This window comes from Myodes glareolus, chromosome 24, assembly GCF_982192425.1.
Source record: "Myodes glareolus chromosome 24, mMyoGla1.1, whole genome shotgun sequence".
Taxonomy (NCBI): Eukaryota; Metazoa; Chordata; class Mammalia; order Rodentia; family Cricetidae; genus Myodes; species Myodes glareolus.
In genome coordinates this window covers 11,470,823-11,490,555 of record NC_142049.1, presented here as the reverse complement: position 1 = coordinate 11,490,555, position 19,733 = coordinate 11,470,823, and the positions used below count along the sequence as shown (strand labels likewise).

At 41.8% G+C, this 19,733-nt stretch overlaps 1 protein-coding gene across 1 annotated transcript in view; it reads right to left on the bottom strand.

Annotated features, from left to right (window-relative positions):
- Positions 1–3,269: 3,269 nt before the first annotated feature.
- The window catches only part of Rab38 (RAB38, member RAS oncogene family), a 52,997-nt gene continuing 36,533 nt past the window's right edge, over positions 3,270–19,733 (bottom strand). The window contains exon 3 of the mRNA XM_048435235.3: positions 3,270–4,152. Within this exon, the coding sequence (XP_048291192.1) occupies positions 4,000–4,152 (153 nt within the window). The 3' untranslated portion in view covers positions 3,270–3,999. The remainder of the gene's footprint in view (positions 4,153–19,733) is intronic.

Sequence of the window (19,733 nt, the reverse complement as noted above, 5' to 3'; positions counted from 1 at the left end):
GAAGATTCACTCTAGGTTTTATCTTTCAGTTTTAGTTGTCCACAGCAGAGCACCAAATATACTAGCACTATTTCTGTACTTCTTGTACCTTAACCAAAGAGCATTCCTATTAAAATATGGTCATGTCTTTATACATCTAAACTTGATCTATGGAAAAAGTCAGCACCCAGTCTTTCCTGACTGATCTCTCTCTCTCTCTCTCTCTCTCTCTCTCTCTCTCTCTCTCTCTCTCTCTGTCTCTCCTTATTGCTTTAGAGAAGGGATTGTATTCTATACTAAGGAAAAAAACAACTAATACATTATTCAGTTTTTCAAAATACATACTTTTTTCACTTCCCCTGTTTTGCTTCGCCAAAGCAATTCTGGGTATTTCCAGATTATCTGGTTTTGGGTCAACATCATTCAAATTCAAGTAGATATCCAGGAGCATATTGTGGTCTGATACAGGTCGATGTTCCGGAATATTAAAAATTGAGCCGTGGAAGAGTAGCTGTGTGAGCAAATTCTCAATCATCTTGTCTTAAACACTCATTTTCAAGTCTATTTAATGGAACATCTCAACATGATGAGGTTAGTTCTTTGAAAAGTTCTCCAGATCCTGATGGTACTTGTTAGATGCAGCTTGCACCACCACGTTCCCTACAAGTTCATATTGATCTAAGTTTATATTTTTACTCTCCTCTAGAGATTTTTTAAAAAGATTTATTTATTTGTTATGTATACAGTGTTCTGCCTATACACCAGAAAAGGACACCAGATCTCATTATAGATGGTTGTAAGCCACCATGTGGTTGTTGGGAATTGAACTCAGGACTTCTGGAAGAGAAGCCAGTGTTCTTAACTTCTGAGCCATCCGTCCAACCCGCTAGTCTGTTTTGTTTGTTTGTTTGTCTTTATTTGGCTTGTTTGTTTTTTTCAAGACAGCTTTTCTCTGTATAGCCTTGGCATCCTGGAACTCTTGTAGACCAGGCTGGCCTTGAACTCAGAGATCCTTCTGCCTTTGCCTCCTGAGTGCTGGGATTAAAGGCTCATTCTTCTGTCTTTAAAACTTTTTTAAGCCAACTGGACTGGGACTGAACAAGCATGCGATCAAACTGGATTTTCTGAATGTGGCTGGATTCTCTGAATGTGGCTGGCACGGGGACTGTCTGAGAAGCCATTGATAATGGCACTGGGACTTGTTTCCTCTGCATGTACTGGATTTTTGGGATCCTAGTCTGTTTGAATGCTCACCTTCCTAGACCTGGAGGGAGAGGGGAGGAACTTGAACTTCCCACAGGGCAGGAAACCATGACTGCTCTTAGGGCTGGAGAGGGAGGAGGAGAAAGAGTGGGGGGAGTGGGAGGGTATTGGGAGGAGGGGCAGAAGTGGAAACTTTTATAAATTAATAAAAAGGAAAAAAAAGAATTAGAACTAATAAAAGTTTTAAGGTGATGCAAAAACTTTTTTAAGTAATAAATGATACATTTATGTGTGGTATATCAAAAATTTTCAATACATATATATATACAATAAATTAAATAAAATAAATTTTCTCTTTCTCACATTTGGGAAATTTGAGCTCATCTCTTAGTTTTCCATGATACTATAGAATTATTCCTCTTACCTGTTTTCATACCCATATTCACCCTTCCTCCATCACTCCATCACTCTGACTCCTTCATAGCCTCTAGTAATTACAGTTCTTTCTTTACTACCTTAAAATAAGCTCTTTACAGGTTCCACCTGTGAAAGAGAGGAGCACAGAGTATTTGTCTTCCTGTGTTTGGCTTATTATATCTAGCAGAATGTTATCCTACTCCACCTAGTTTGCTACAAATGGCAAAATCTCATTTTTTTCCCTAAGGATAAGTGGTATTCCATAGTTATCTATATATTTTCTTCATCCATTTATCTACCAGTAGGTGCCTTGGTGGATGCCACATCTTAGCTATTAGTGATGCAATAAACATTTGTTTGATATGCTGTTTCATTTTCTTTTGACCATAGATCTAGAAATGTGTGGCTATACCATGCGGTAGATACATTTTTTAGATTTCTAAGGACTTTTATGCAGTTCGTTATAGCTGTTATATTAAGCTTTATTTCTGTCAGTGGCATAAGCCTTTTCTTAGTGTTTTCACCAGCATTTGTTATTTTTTTTTCTTTTGTGGGGTTAGCTATTCTGATTAGAGTAGAATTACAGCTCATAGGGTAGAACTGCATCCCTTTCTTTGATGGCTCGTAATGTTCTACCTTTATTTGGTGACCATTGATAGTTTCCCATTGGAACAGTATCTCTTCAGATCATCTTTATTGGATTGTTATTATTGTCAGGGAGTTTTTAGAGTTCCTATATATTTTTATATGAACCCTTTTTTAGGTGAATAGCTTGAACATGTTTTTTCCATTCTGTAGTTTGTCTCCTCATACTCTTGATTGCATCTTTTGCATCTGATACTAAGGATCTTCTCCCTTGATTCACCTCCATCTTAACAAACCAAGGTCATCTTCCACATAATAAGACAAGAATTTGTGTGAATGTAATTTGTTTTGGAGGTTAACCCAAGAGCATCACAAAGGAATAAGAAAATCAGGTGGGATGAATCAAATGGAAAATTCCCTCCATAAAAACCAGACACTTAATGCCCCCAGAGGCAGTCCTCTGAGCATGCCTTGGAGTTACTCTTTGTGAGTGAAAAGAAATTTGGGGATTTGTATAGCTCATTTTCTGGTCTCGTGGGTCAGAGCCAGTTAAGAAGCATGAATTCCTAGATGCTTCAGGACCATTTGCCTCATGGGACAACTGCACCTGAGGTAAGTGCACATCCTAAGGGAAAATGAAACACAATACTAACACTTGTGTCGTGCTTACAGAAACAACGAATGTCAATGGTGTGTACTAAAATATACGTTGTGAAAGTTGAAGGTTTTGTGAGTGTACTATGAATAGCAAAGGAAAATATTCCTCTTAAAAATGTTACTCACCTGAAACATTTCAGCAATATGGCCAGTTGTTTGTTTTTATATTCTTTGCTTTATAACCTTCTTAGTCAGAACGTATAAAGATATTTTTGTGATTAACCAAAAGTCCATAAACAGTAGTTATTTTCTTGACCTAAATGCTGAATGAAACAGTTGGTGCAAGATAGAATGAACTCATTGCAATTCCTCATCCCCTTTCTAAAATCCAATGGAGAAACAGAATTTGAGAAACATGGCTGTAGTGTCAAAAAAAAAACCCAGAAAACCCACAGTACTAAAAAAGAAGTTGAAGGCAATATCAGAAATAAGGAAACAGCATCTTTAATGTTTTATTTTCCACTTGTGCAAAATATATATAATATATCTTACATGTACAGAGGAGTCCCACAGCTTGAGTCCGAGGATGCTAAGAGAAAGGCACATTCAGGGAGCAGATCTTTCCATACAGTTTTCAGTTAAACCAGCATTCAGGGCACAGCAAGTAACAATGAAGGCAACAAAGGCACAGGCTGCCTGCATACACGACTCTGAAGGGCAACATCACACACAACCCTCAGGTCTGCCGAGAAAGGCGAAAATACCGTTTCTATTTAACAGACCTATAGGACCACCCAGAAACAAATTGAAACCAGAACAAAGACGCGCCAGGGCAAGGCAAATTCCACACTTAGCTTGACCTCCGCCGCGCTCTCTTGTTCCCCTTCTCAAGAAGACCAGAGGCCTTTGCTGATTTAAAGGAACACGTATCACGGCTGGATGTGTCCCTGAGTGACTTTGCTCAGTGATAAAACAGCATTTTACAACAGACTGATATTTAAAAAGCTTGTAAACACTGTGCTGATGGTCGGGAAAAACATATAAAGAATATTTGCTGTTCCTCTCTGGACAGGAAACGTGCAGTCATACATCTTTGGCTTCTCACATGTGCCATGTGCTTCTTCTGACACTTACCCAAAATGGTAATCAAAGAAAAATTGAAGCACAATTCATTAGGACTCTGGGGTTCTGACCATCACATGCCAGCAGAGGCACCTTTTAGGATTTGGCACAGCCAGAGCAGCTGACGACCTTGGGTGCTGTGAGGTGGGGTTTCACAATGTCCGGTTCTATGGACTCTATGAGGTCACACTCGTTTGCAAGTATGTGCTTGACCAGGCATCTTGAAGCTTCCTCAATGTTTATGTTTTCCTAAGGGGGAGAGAAAAAAAAAAGCAGTTTTCTTTTAATGCAGTGTATAAAATAACAGTCTCATACAAGACAAAATCCAATATTTAAAAAATAGTGCCTGTGTGTGTGCACGCACATATGTGTGTGTGTGTGTGTGTGTGTGTGTATGTGTGTGTGTATGTGTTGCTTTTTGTCTCCAGACACATGTGTGCATAGGCATGGAGAGGTCTGAGGACAATCTCAAGCACTGTGTTTTAGATACCTCCACCTTTCTTTGAGACAATAGTCTCTCACTGTCCTGGGACTAGTCACGTGGATTAGGTTGGTTGGCAAAAGGGGTCAAGGATGTGCCTGTCTTGGCCTCCCCAGCACTGGGAATAAAGGTATTTTTGCAGTAGCTTGTCTGAAATTTGTTGCCCGTGTTCTGGGGATCAAAGGTTACATTAATCCTTGTGTTCGCAAAGCAATTATTTTACCCACTGAGCTTTCTCCCCAGCCAGGGCAGTGTTTTTGATAAGTCATGCAAAGATTCTTTCTACGCATTATCCATACATCCTGTTTTCCCTCACTCCCATTGCCCTCTTGGTTCCTTCCTTCCTTCCTTCCTTCCTTCCTTCCTTCCTTCCTTCCTTCCTTCCTTCCTTCTCCTTTTCCTTTTCTATCTCTTGGTTCTTCAGAGGTACAGATTTTACTTTGTCGAATATGAACAATATTGTTTGCTGAATTTATTTAATGTTACTTTTTTAGATTTCAGTTTTCTTATTTTTTCACCTGTTATATAAGAGAAATAAGTTTCAGTCTAGATGTTTAATTGCACCGATGCGTGTTGCTTTCAAAGTCTCAATAGGAAATAGAGGCAATGGGACACCTTTTGCCGCAGTCGTTAGCAGTTTAATCCACATTTCTATCTTTTTGCCTGTCAGTTACCATGTTTCTGGTGTCCTTGAGCTCAGACATGAACATGCGACAGCTGCTGGCCAATTAAATAGGAGAAGCATGAAAAAGTCTTTGTCTGACTTTCTTGGCTAGAAGCAACAAAAGTCAGGACTTAACTGTCCCACATTCTTTGCACATGAATTCGTGGAAAGCTTGAGGTGGAGGTGAGGATTCTCAGCTTTTGCTCTGATCAGTTCATGTAGCATAGGTGGGAATTGCACCTTTGCTATGGGAAATTCCTAAGATTAGGAATCATTTGACCACGGCATCGCCTAGACATTCCAGGGGGAGGTAACTCTTTAAAGGAGGACGTGAAATCAGAAGTGGATCCACAGCTAAGAAGACAGTCTAGTGAGCAGCACTACACTAGCCTGAGGATCCGAGAGCCTCAGAATCTGTATCAAAACACGTGTTTGCAAGGCTAGTGCACCCCCGCTGTGAAGATGTGAGGCACAGACAGGAGACTTGTTGTGCACTGATGGACCAGCTAGTCGGGCACTTGCACTGAAACTACAACTGAAGACCCCATGTCAAGCCTCGTGGAGGGTGAGAACCAACGCCAAGGTTGTCTTCTGACTTGCAGTCACCTTGGCATGGCATGGCAACACCCCCTTCCCCAACACACACACACACACACACACACACACACACCCCACGTGCTTTGGTTCTGAATCCAACCAGCTGTTTATGCTACTAAGAACAAACCTGGTTACTGGTTTTCCATTACATTCATGATGGTAAGAACAGGTAACCTCACTAGGCCTTGTAGGACCTCAGCATATGGGACAGCATCTCTCATTAAAGAAATCCTGTGTGCTAGGGCGACTTTAAAGTATGTGCTCAGGGAATTAATAAGCTATGCCACTTTTGTATTAACTGTTGCTGTGTGTTAGAAACAAAGGCACTTTACAACCGCAGTCCAAATACCAGTCATGAACTATGATCATAAGTTGGCAGGTAAGAAGCCTTAAGTTTGGAAAGGTTCCAGATTTCAGCCTGACTTTACAGCAGGAGGCCTGGATGGCCAGACCTCTCATCAGCATTAAAACAAGTTGTGTTTCTTTTCAAGACTGTTCTTTCCCCTAATTTTGAAATAGTTATTCTTTGACTTTGTGTATAAATATATATGAACGTTAGTCATGTTCACCCCCACTGCCCTTCCTCAGCCCCGTCTCTCTTCCACATCCCGCCTCATACTTCCACGCTTTTTGCTCTGTGTGACCCATGGAGTTAAATTAGGGTTGTTTGTGTGCGGATGCATGAACACTTATTTACTGGGGTATGAACTAATTTTTCTGTGACTACACTACTGAAGAAGGTGGCGCCCCTTCCCCGGTAACCAATCACTACTAGCAGTCCCTCAGGGAAAGGTGGGACCCCATGTGTTCTTCCCTGACCCATGAGAAAATGCTGTCAAACCATTTTAAAGATCAAATGCAGTAGCAGAAGTTCTTTACCCAGCTTGAGACACAATAGGTACTAGATAATTCTCCTTTTATTTTGTTATACACTATAAAATATGTTTATATGATAGAAAAACTTTAAGAGTTTTCATATTTATATATGAAGTATATATATAATTACATATAAGTATATATATATATGAATTATATTGTAACTTAGGTTTTTTAGTGTTTTTTTTTAAAAAATCCTATTTATATGTCAACATGCCAGTTAAATGTACTTTTATTCATTGATGTAAAATTGAGAAAAATCTGTTAAGGAATAAAGTTAAATGCAATAATAGCAAATAAATGAAAATCTATTCATCACGATGGGGAAACAGCTAAACTATCTGTCCAGTCAGTGGCAGCTTAGTAAGATGGTTTCCGTAAAGATAAGGTGACAAAGGAGCAGTTGCCTTTGGAGAGAAGCTTATTAGGTAAAGGTAAGTAAAGGACTGGGGTGGGGACATGAGGCTCCCCATGAGGGAAGCAAGCAGAGCAAAGGGGTAACAGGATCTTCAGTGAGGCCCCCAAATAGTAACCAAGTGGCAGTTCATAATGACTGAGCCACATCTCTTATTTTACCCAGTGTTATGTGCATTCCTGCTAAGTCCTCAGCATAGAAATGAAGACGAGAAAGTCACGTTCCAGTCTGAAAAGAACATCGGTGGGCCAGCTTTTTGCAGAAGTTTAATCTCTAAGCTCTCTTGGAGGTGAGATGCTGATCAGTACAATTCTCTGCAACCCCATAGACAAGACTGTGGAGACCCTGAGCACTCTAGCATAGGGACACACACGAAGCACTCTGCCTAACCACCTATCAGCATGCTTCATGAATACCCGTGCCGGTGTGCTTCTAGCTATCACGGCAGTATGCCTGACCCTGCTCTGAGACTTAAACACGGAGCCAGGAAGCGTTCAGGGCTACCGTTTATCATCATAGTCACCATAAGCATGCTGTAAAAAGGAATGGATGGAATGGGCAGAAAGGTGTCTGGAGTCCAACGCTTATCTGAGTTCCCTCTGCCCCTTTTGACTGTGTAGTCCCAGGAAAGCTCAAAGCATGAGATGCTTCACAGGCCAGTATGAGAAATGTGTCTCACAGACTCGTGTGCTTGAACAACTCGGTCTTCAGGTGGTGCTGTTTGGGAAAGTTATAGAACCCTTAGGAGGTGGAGCTTTGCTGCATGAGGGACATTATTAGAAGTAGGCTTTAAGGTCTTATCACCTGAACCCACTTCCCTGCTCTTTCTCCCTACTTCCTGTGTATGTATGAAACATGCTCGCTCTCTCCTTCCTGACTACCAGGCCAGCCTCATGTTTTTGTTGCTGTCTTTCTAGTTATGGTGGACTATCCAGACTTGGGAACTGTCAAAATAAACCCTCCTCTACTCTAAGGCACCATAAATAATGACACTTTCTCCTCTTGAAAAAAGAAATTAAAAAAAAAAAAAAGAATCTGCCCTACAGGAGATTATGTTAATAGCGTTAATGCTTAAAACATGCAAAATACTTGGAGCGCTGAAGGATATGGTGGCATCCATGGCCTGCGCCTTCATTCAGCACCTGAAGAACAGGACTGTGTGAATTCTATCCGTTCGTGGGGCAGCCAAAGACACCGAGAATGAAAAAGAGTAAGTTGCAAGCCCCATGTCACAGCTCAGTATGAGCGCAGGGAAAATAGTAAAGAGTGATAATGACCACAAGCTTACTGCCAAAAGGCAGGGGAAGCGTGTATGCAGTGTCTAAAGCCAGTTTGAACTCCTTTGACTCTTCTAAAGATTACCCCAATAAATACAGGAACAAAATGAACAGGGTATGTGGTGCCAGAATAAAAAAGGGAAGGAGCATGCCATTGGGACCTCAGGCCAGCCGTGTTTTAACTGCTGATACCCTTTCAAATTATTTAGTATCTCTACATGCATGCCAACTTGAGGAAGATGGTTCTTTCCTTCCACAGGGAATTGAACTCAGATCATCAAGTGAAGGATAGATTTACTTATTTACTTTCTGAGTCCCTGCTCTAGCCTAATATAGAACAAACCTCTCTCTCCTTTAGTCTCAAGGCCATGGTGGATGATCAAGCCCTGTCTATTAAAACCGCAGTTAGGTTTCGGGCATCAGTGAACTACTCAGCATCCAGGTAGCTGCGGTCAGGCTTACATTGCAGATGACCGTGCAGAAGAAGAACTGCCGGCTCAGCCGTCAAGTGCTCTCTGAGGATTTTTGTTTGCACACGTGACTCAGAGCAGCGACAGCATCCCAGGAGCATCTTCTGCCTGAAAGGGAATTTACACAGCCTGTGACTCCCAAGCTACACACAGGCTGGCAAGATCTGGCTGATTCAGTCACACACGTGCAGTATGAGGATATGGTCTATTGTGCTGGCAGCTTCCGGTCAGATGGTTCAGGATGAGGCCAGCGCTATGGGTTCACTTCACTGTATCAATAGAAAAACGGCCGACGAAGCATTGCACTAAAACAGGTGGTGTAAGTCCTATAGTTGGACAAGTGGTTATTTACAAAATAGTATTCTCATGCACTCAACACACACACACACACACACACACACACACACACACAATCTATGAAAAAAAACTTGGCAGCCACATTTTAAAGATAATGAGGTTATAAGGCTAGGAAAACTCACCCAGAATAGTTTGTCCTTTGTCAATCTGTCATTTCAACCAAGACTCAACTTCTGTGCTGGTCTCTGAGCACTACACAACAGTCTCTCAGGTTTATAGCAGAAAGAGAAGAACTTCCCTCCTGAATTCGGAGTTCTCAGTCATGGCTATATATATGTCTACCTTGTTAGTTTACAAATCTACATTGCCAGGTTCCCCCTCTTAAGTATGGATTCAATTGGTCTAGCAAAATAACCCTCTTTGATACGCTTCAAAAGATCCTGGGCTGAAGAGGTGGCTCAGCTGGTAAGAGCACTTGTTATTTAAACCTGAGCAACTGAGTTCGAATCTTCAGCACACCTGTAACAGCTAGGTAGGGCTACATGAGAAGTACAGATAGGAAGATCCTGAGAGCTCAGCAGCCAGTCAGCCTAGCTGAAGAAGACTTCACTCCTGATCCAGTGACAGACACTGTTAAAGGGAATAGCACGGTATACAACAGCAGAAGAAGAAAACACCCAATGGCCTCTACACACACCAGTACTGTATGTGGGCACCCATGGACACACAAAGAGCCATCCATCCATACAGCACACACGCACATGGACAACCATATACACACAGACAGACCAGGGAGGTAATTTAATTGGTATAGTTCCTGAGTTCAGTTCCCCAGCATCCAGGTAAAAACACAGTGAGGTGCCATGCATCTACAATCCCAGCCCTGCAGGGGCAGAAACAGTCTCTCAGGCTTGCTGGCCAGCCAGTCTGCCTAACTGGTGAGCTCCAGATTTTGTGAGAGAATCTGTCCCAATAAAGGAAGTGGAGATTGATTAAAGCAAGCTCTTAATGTGAAGCGCTGACTTCCACACATATACACACACACATGTATACAGGCAGTGCACATGTAAGCCCTCCTTTATGAACAAACATATACAAAAATTAAGAAATAAAATGTGCACCCAGTGATAAGACAGAGATAGCAAAGATGCTTTTAAATACTCTGTTAATTTTTATTTTGGAACTTCTGAAAATATAATTTAATACAGTGCTCCACTCAGGAGAGGTTCTGATTTTTTTGTGAAGCAACACATTGAACTCTAGCTGGGGTCAGGAGATCTTGTCAGTCATTTAGTCACAGTTTTAGGACCTCTGGCTGGGGTCAAATTGTTTAATCTTTGACATTCACCCCATGCCAGAGAGGAAAAAAAATTCTAATAGAAAACTTTCACATCTGCCTTGTTAGAAGGCGGCCAAGAATTCACGTTCCACAATCATTCCAAATGCATCAACCTCAAACAAAATACCAGGGGTAGCAGAGGCCGGAGGGTGGGGCACTAAATTCCTCAGCACTGTGAAGTTCTAATTAGAGCAGGTGGATTCTGGGTAATGACAGTTAGAAGTCTCACACAGACCGGGGCTTCAAACTCCTTACTCCGAGGAGAGCATGCGTCACCTGCCAGTTGAACACCTACATTCTGAAAGGTCTCTAGCGCCCTGTTAGTCAGGATTTTCTTTTCCGTTGTTGATACGAACACTGGTGATGGACCTAAATTTGTGTCTGATATGCTCTTTTTCCTCACCTCCATGCTGTTTGGGATTCACTGTCTTGTAGATCTCACGATAGGGTTCTCTTCATCTGAGACTTATGCCTTACACACTCTTCTCATAATTGAATTTTTGCACTTGATCTCCACAGCAATACTGAGTAATTTTTTTTTTTCAAAGAGAAAATTTACTCCATAGAATGCTGGACACAAGATCCTGTAACAATAAGATTCGGAACCTGACTCCTTCCTTCACAGCCTGCAGTTTACATTTGATTGGAAAATGCTTGGCTACCTTTTATTTCTGTCCAAGCTAGCAGTCTAGATTACCCAAAGCTCTGTACTCTGCTCCTCTCTCTGAATGAGAAGGCATATGTGGTATATAAAGAGAAACTAAAAGCATCAGTTTAAGGTTATTGGGAAGGACAGAGTGAGCTGCATCACTGCTGATCCAGGCACAGAACAACCGTGCTGTCAATCAGCCCAGAGAAGTTGGCAAATGCACTCAACAAAAAGATAGTGTTCCTCTGTCTACACTTGCTCCTATCCACACCTTGCTCTTCCTGTCTTCCTGTCCTTTCCTTCCAACGTTTATCCTTCTCCTGTGCTGTAGTTTGAACCCGGGGCTTCTGATATGGGCGGCTACTGCTTTCCTGCATCACCTACCAAATGTCCTGCAGGTCCAATTCAACCTTTCTGTGTGCTTCCCTCCAACTTCAAGGCCTGAAATCTCACACTTCTCCACTCTGATCTGCCAATGAACACTTCCTCTATCACCCAGGCAGCCATGTACCCCACGTTAGCTCTGAAAACTCCCTAGACTTGCAGAGTCACAAACACTGATGAGGAGGGGAAATGGGTCATCGCTCTTCGTCCTTCTCTGACACCTCAGAAACTGAAGGCAAACAGAAGGAACCATCACTGAAGACAACACAGAGGCTACGGGACTGCACAGGGGAACAAGCCACAAGTACCCCCTCTTAGCTTTTGTTGCCTGCTCTACTCATTTCTGAAAATGTTATCTCTTCTGAGTGGCCTCTGTCTATTTGGTGAGATGCACCCTCTATGTTCTCAGCTCTTTAGAGCCACCTCCAGTGACTTAGAGGACTATGCCTTTCCCGCCTTTTGCTGGTGTCTCCCCAACAGTGTCATGTTTAACTATGATACATGCTGTGTGCTACTGACTTCAAACATTATAAGACCTCTCTAAATCATATTGTGCAATATGACTAATACCTATGGACAAGTAACTATGAATCATGTACCATATGTATACTTCCCTATGTCGGCTAAGTTAATCCTCCCTCCCCTAAAAAAACCACAAGTAAGAAAAACAGGATTACACAATTTTCCCAGAGTTATCCAGCCCACAAATCCAGCTAGTCACATGACCCTGAAACATATTCTATCAGGGAGCAGGGCCACAGGCTAGCCAAGTTCCTCTTCCTAACCTACTCTTTTCCATAAATGCATATGGAAGGCACCAGGCACCAGTTCGCCTTCCTTCTTGGAACTCTGTTGCTTTCTTTCCAAACCTGAAAGATCAGAAATGAGCAGTCTACAGGGGATTTCACTTGGTCCGTGGCTAGTATTTAATTTCGTGGCTCTCAGGTTTACTCTCTTTAAATGGAATATGCATACTCTCCCTAGCTTGACACCTAACTCGTGTCCATTAAATTCCTGAAGCTGAAGAAAAACAGCATCATACCCATTGTTCTTGCCTTCATCAAGCACCGACAACCCTAATATCAGGCAGACAGTTCGCCAGAGCTTTTTGCGTTTGCCGTTCCTGAGATGTATTTTCCAAATCCAGTATGTGTAACTTACCGCGAATGATCACTCAGTCAGAACACTCATGGATTCTGCTGCTATTAACACTTCACTTTGAATGTAGTCGTGCTTTAATTACCCTCACTGTGAGCCTTCTGCTAACACACTGTTAAGACACCCAATCATCAGCTTCAGAAAGATAATACCCAAGTTTCAACGCTATCACTTAGTCAGACTTAATAACTCCATTCATGAAGAATAGCTTCAGTTAATATCCTCTCTCATTTGTCAGCTCGGGAAGGCAAATAACCCAACAGACACAAATATGAATAGTAACAATTGTTAATACTGCTTGGATGCTTACTCAGTGTTCTTTTATGCATGTTGCTACATGTATTAACTCATCTGAGAAGTAATATACTCTGAACCCCTCTTTAGCGAAGGGAAGATTGTGACACACATAGAATAAACACTTAGCCACAGTGCAAGCCGAATGCATCTGATTCAACTTCAAGTGTTATTGATTGCTCACTGGGAGCAGAAATGATCTGTCTTCAAATCTCTCTCTATCTTGATTAAATGCATTTGTTCTGGCAACTCTGTGCGTTAAGGCTGCAAACAGAAACCGGAGCATCGTGGTCTCAGAAAGCAGCAGGGTGTAATGGAATGAAAGAAGTTTCACAGTCAAGATCTATAGCGTGAATTATCTCCAGGACCAGGGAGAAGTTGAGAAGTTCTCCCTCCACTTCTTAGTCTGCAAAATGAGACCAGTAATAACTATTTCACAGGGCTCTTGTTAGAGTTGAATGATAAACCGAGATGAAGAACCCAGACATGACTCCAATTCTGTCACTGGTACGTCAACAAATTTAAGTCCCTACTCCTATATCATTCTCATCTTTCTTCAAGTAATACTTTCGTTACCACATTCTGTGGGGAGTCTCACGGTTTGCGTTGGCTGGAGCATAAGCCTTTTAGATACTGTCACATATTTCCAAACAGCAGAAAAAAGGCTTCTGTGTATGCACCCCTCACTGAGATGCCAGGGCTATTGCTGTGTACAGTTGCATGTACAGTTACAGCTGCAATAAAAGAGGCGTGAACAGGCTTAGTGACAGAAGCTCCTCTCCTGGATAAGGCTTTATGATGTAGACTGTGTATAGATGTCTTAAGCAGTTCCAGTGGTAATGTTAAAATTTTAAAGTTCACATCTGAAGCAACACCATCTTCTGCTTGACAAAGAGAGTGTTCATTTTGCTCTAATAAGTTGGTGGTAAAATCCTTTAAAGCAAATAAAAAGCAGGGATTAAGTTTTAGTTCTTAAGTTTCAAGTAGGCCTTTTATTATTATTTCTATATTATTACCATTATTTTAAATTATACCGAAAGAAATGGTTTTCTGATTAAGGTAATTCTTTCAAACTCTCCTGTTTCAATTGTCTTTAGCATCTCCGTCACTATGCCCAGGTAAGTACCCTAAATTATCCATGTATCCAGCACATGGTGAAGTTATTAAATGTCCCTACACTTGCTGGAGACCTTGCTGTGGAAAATACTTTTCTCATTCCTATTCTGCTTAGGATATACCCCATCTACAATGGTATTGATGGTATAAATGTCTATGAAGTGATATAACAAGGTCAGCTAAAGATTTTCAAGTTTCATGATTCGACCATGTCAGATTTCCTTTTCTGCTCCTATCCACATCCCTCTTTCCCTCCCCCTGCCTGTTTTCTAAGTAGCAGCTATCATTTCTACATGCTGGACCCGACCTATCAGATCACTGTCAATTGCTAATCGTGTCCACAAGATCTGAATGGGGCCACTCTTGCAACCACTGGACTTGAAGTTCTTCTAGCCTCGAGTGTGAACATGCGACCAAGTCTAAATTCATCCGAATTCTTCTTCAGAGATGTTTGCATCTGAAGCTGAGGACTAGAAGAAATCTTTTTCTCGGACATCAAAGTGGTAAACAGATGAACCTAGATGCTTCAAGTCTCTTCATAGATAGCAAGTTACTGCTGATGGAGAAAAATGAAGCCGACCTGAGAGCGTTTGAGAGGATAATTTTATTGCCTAAAATTCATGGAACAGCCTGAGTCTTTCAGCAATTCTGTCACTCTCAGGAACTAAACTCCAGATTCCAATGGACAATTTAATGGGCTTCTGAATTTTATGGCCAAAAGAAAACCTTATGGCTAATCAAGTTGATAGAGTGTACACGCTCTAGTAGGTGATCTGTTAAACCAATGTCTCCTACTTAAAGCCTCAATATGAGGAATCTTTCCCATTAAAGGACCATTTTCTAAGGCCTTCCACAAGCCCCACTGCACTAGTTAATGGACAGAGAGAGTCTCGATGGTCATCTTTAGTTCTGTTTGGAAAATGACAGAGTACACATTCCCTGCCTTCACCATTGAAGAAACTGACACAGGAGACACACACACACAGACACACACACACACACACACACACACACACACACACACAGACACACACACACGAGAGAGAGAGAAAGAGAGAGAGAGAGAGAATCTGGCATGTCGTTAATGACTAGGACAGTTTGCAGCGAGGCATCAGACAGGTCTTGAGTTTAAAGAAACTTGAGTATAATGGATATCAACATAGGCAGCTCTTACTTTCCCCTTCATTTTTCTTTCTCTTTCCCAGAACAACTTACCCCAAAATGACATTTTTAAAGCTATTGCCCTACACATAAATAATAGTCCTGTAGAAGACTGCTTGGATATACCTAGTCCCACCCTATTTTGTTCGGCAGGGAGTATCAACCTATCAAAATACACAATACCTTTACATAAACAGTCAGACACACTGTTTTAAGTGTTGCATTATATGGCTGTTTTGTTAGTATGATATATGAGTATGCATGCATGCATGTGTGCACACGTGCACTCAAGCGTGCACGCACGCACGCACACACACACACACACACACACACACACACACACACTTCATCTTCTGCTAGACTCAGAGAAATAGAGAAAGGTAAAAGTAGAAAACAGTATATGTGGACAGATTTTCCTTTGGCTCTCCAGCTCACAAAAGATGACACCGAGACTTATTAGTAATTATGAAAGCTCAGCCTTAGCTTAGGTTTGTTTCTAACTAGCTCCTAAAACTTAAATTCATCAATATTTTCAGTCTCCATTCATCCATGCACATGTTATTTCGTTTCCATCTTGCCCATCCTGCTTCCTCAGCGTCTGGCTGACGATGCTACCATTCTTCTTCCCAGAACACTCTCTCTCTCCAGAACCTCCTGCATAGATATTGACAATTTAGCTTTTTTATTAAACCAATCACACACAATGACATATCTTTACACAATATAATCAAGTATCTTTCAACAAGCATACCTTAGATGAAGGTCAGAAATCACACTACATAGAACAGTTGATAAATGTCTCCCTTGGTCCCACTTCCCCATCCACTACTCTCCCACATACTGCTCCTTCAAGTTAGTAGCTGCTGATTGTATAAAGAGAAGCATAATCCTATGGCCAGGTACAGGCATGATTGCTTGGTAACCTTTCCCTGTGTTAGCACAGGAGGAATAAAATGGGATAGGAGTTCCAAAGGGTTTCTCTGTGTAACAGTCCTGACTGCCCTGGAACTAGCTCTTGTAGACGAGGCCAGCATTAGACTCACCAAAATCCTCCTTTCTCTGCCTCCCAAGTGCTGGGATTAAAGTCTTGCACCACCACCACCTGGTTGAACCCCACCGTGTTCTAATGATACACTGTGGATGCAAACCTTCCTGTGAGCTGGATGCTATTCTAAATGGATAAGGCATCTATGCAGAGAGCTGGAATAAGAAGCACCAAACCAGAGTTGTATTGTTGATCTTCAGTCAGAGAGGGATGTAAGAGTCACTTGGCCACAGTGAGCACTCTAGCTTGCAGCACATTCTATGCTCTAGGTCAGCTGAGCTTTGCTAGGCAGGGGACTCAGTGGGAGAAGAGACAGAAGAAACAAGCTTGGCACATGTTAGTAGCCTGTGCTCATTTAAGCAGGCAGTCTGAGCCAATAAAGTTGTATAAGTGGATAATGAGGATGTGATATGAACAAAATTATACTTTAATTTAAATAACCAAGATACAACCATTCAAGTTCAAGTGCCATTCTGTTTTACTAGATTAGTTCACTATGTAGTGCACCAAACATGATTTCCAGTAGCACTCTGAGGGCAGAATACTAACTGTGAAACAGTCACAAACAATAAACGCATTGTGACCATGGTCAATTGGAAATATTTCATCTGTGTTAACTTCAAGAGAATAAGAATTCAGGGAAGTGTGCTATATAGAAGATATTCATTACTAAGGGTAGTAATGGAAGGAAAATGGACTTAGTAAGACTAGGGATTAATATTAAATTAATATTAGAGTAAAGAAAAGAAAGTTGTGTTGGGATATTGTTTGGTTAAATAGCTTAAAGTTATTAACGCTACAGATAGTTATATTGTAGAAGTAAATATGAATTGACGGAGAATGGAACAGAGAAAATGAGATATGAGAAACATAGCAAGTTACATGTGTTGTAGGTAAATAGCAGAAAGATCACAGCAAAAGACATACAGAAACAAATGGAATAATCACACAAACTAATTCAACGATATAAAAAGCAGAACAAAATAAGGGACACTTAGGTGTAAATGTGTTTGTTACTTTTCTGCTGCTGTGCTAAATATCACACCAAAGTCACTTATGCAAGAAGGAATTTAGTTGGCTTCTAGTCTAGGTAAGAGTTCAGTGTAAAAGGGAAGGAGCTCTAGCAGGGAGCTGAGAACTCACATCTTCAGCCTCGAGTAAGACTACGAGCACTCAAAGTCTACCCTTGTAACACTTCCTCCAGCAACGATCCCCCAACCTGCCTAAACAGCACAACCATCTGGGAACCAAGTAGCCAAGTACTGGAACCAGTGGGGGAATTGTCTCGTTTAAACCACCACTGTAAATGAAAGTTAAAACAAATAAAAGCCAGTGTGACATAGATAGCTTCAGTCAATATCCCCTCCTTACTGAGAAGGGTGTTAGATCCAAATTCTCCGCGAACTATTTCCTAGAGCAAATGGACAATGGACAAACTGCTGTTCGTGTCTCCAGATGAGACCTGGTCTATATGATTGGTCAATATTGGTCTGTGCTAGAATTCTACACAAATATCAGAAAGGGTGACTCATCCTTCTGGAGTTTCCCGGACATCCATATTAAGTGTAACCAGCCTACAGTCCACAGCCCCAGAGAACCAAAACAAGAGGACCCTAAAAGAGACATACGTGGAACTACAAAGGAAGGAGAAAAAAAGAAGATCTCCTGAGTATATTGGGAGGTGTGGTGGTCATCGGAGAGGGTAAAAGAGGAGAGGGAGCAGAGAAAAATTTATAGCTCAATAAAAACAATTAAAAGGAAAAAAGGCCACAAAAAAGTGTTGCCCCAAGTCCTCACCCACTAATGTGCAAGACGGTTAGCTGTGAGTGGATTCCAGCACCCAAGGTTCTGATGTGTCCTATACCCTTTGTCTGCATATTCTTATCTTACTAATGCTTGAATAGCTCGCGTCAGCATCGTTAGTCTTAGCTTGAATAAGTTTGCTCTCCTACGTTTCAGTTCAGGTTGGCTGGCATGGAGTATTCATAAGGTTCTCTGGGCCCCATGGGAGGAAGAGGGTTTGGTGTTCTAGTGACACCATGGTGCAGCATTGTGACTCTAATCCCCTCCTTCCCAGTGGGCAGCTTGATTGGAGAGTTTCTCTTGGGATCTTTTCCTTCATTACTCCAGCATTCTAGGCAGTAATGAAGCACAGCTGCCAGTGGGTGGATCACCACCCAGCATCCTCTCTTGTAGGTCTTTAGTTTTCATTTTACAGTCCTCTCTTTTTCTCTCTTCTACAGATGTGCAATATTTTCTTTGTGTTCCTGCAAATAAAAAGCTGGCCTTGAGGCCAGGGGGCAGAGCTAGACAATGGTGACACACACCTTTAATCCCAGCATTTGGGAAGAGGAAGCAGGAAGATCAGGAGTTCAAGGCCGCCCTGGGCTACTTGAGCTTGACGCAGTCTAAAAGAAAAGTAGAGCCAGGCCGTGGAGGATCATGCCTTTCGTTCTGGCACATGGGATGCTCAAACCTTAGATCCCAGCATATAGGAAACTCAGTCACACCTTTAATCCCAGCACTAGGTAGAGACAGGAATATAAGGTGGGTGGAGATAGAATCTTGCCAGTTGTCTCTGTGATTTGTTGCATGTTTTGGAAGTTCTTTGTACTTCCTAATTACTCAGGTAACATTATTTCCCTTCTCGGATCTTCTATGGGGTTGAAGACTAGATAAGTGTAGCTACTTTCCTCTCATGACTTGGCCAAGTTATTTATTATACAAGACTTTAACCAGTTAGAGTAGGATATTTGTACTTATTGTATATAATTTTGTAGGTTTGTACTTACTGTATATAATTTCGTAGTAGGCTTAGAACTCTCTTACTTAAACAAAAGGGGGAGGTGCTGCGGGAGTACCTTCTGCTGCTTCAGCCAATAGTCGCTGAAGCACCAGCCCACAGTGCTGCGGGAGCGTCTTCCGCTCCATCAGCCAATAGCCGCTGAAATACCAGCCCACTGGGGCGTGATATATTTCTCTTTAAAAGAAGAGCAGCAAGCCTCGGCTCAGCCTCTTGGTTCCGGTGCTTGGTTCTGGCTCCTGCTCCAGCGACTAGGCTCCTTTCCTGACCGTTTATGTGTATGTAAGTTTACCCCCCATAATAAATACCCCTTTAAAACATAACTGGTGTGGGATTGATTTGCCATTACTGAAGAGTCATAGAGGTAAGAAGTTTCTGGAGGTTGGCTGTTCTGCTTCTCTGATCTTTCAGCTTTCACCCTAATACCTGACTCCTGGCTTTTATTTAATAAGACAAAGTAGATTCACGCTCCATACAGACTGTCCTTTTCTCTTTTCCCTGCTGCTTTGTTCAGGGTTCTGGGCTCGTCTGTGAATTCCCTTATAAAGCCACCATTCAATATGTCTATGTTTTACCTAGTCTCTTACATTCTGACAATTCCTCTGATCCTCTGTTGTCACCCCACACTTTTCACCTCTTTCTGGAGTCACAGATGTTTCCGTTCAGATTTATTAGAGCATGGGAGAGTTCTGCCTGTCCCTTCTCAGCCCCCTTCCTTCTCCCTGTGACATTCTCATCGTTTCGGAATATAACTGGGCACAGCAGGCTAAGCCAGTCTCTGAGTACTGTCCCAGCATGTCAGGT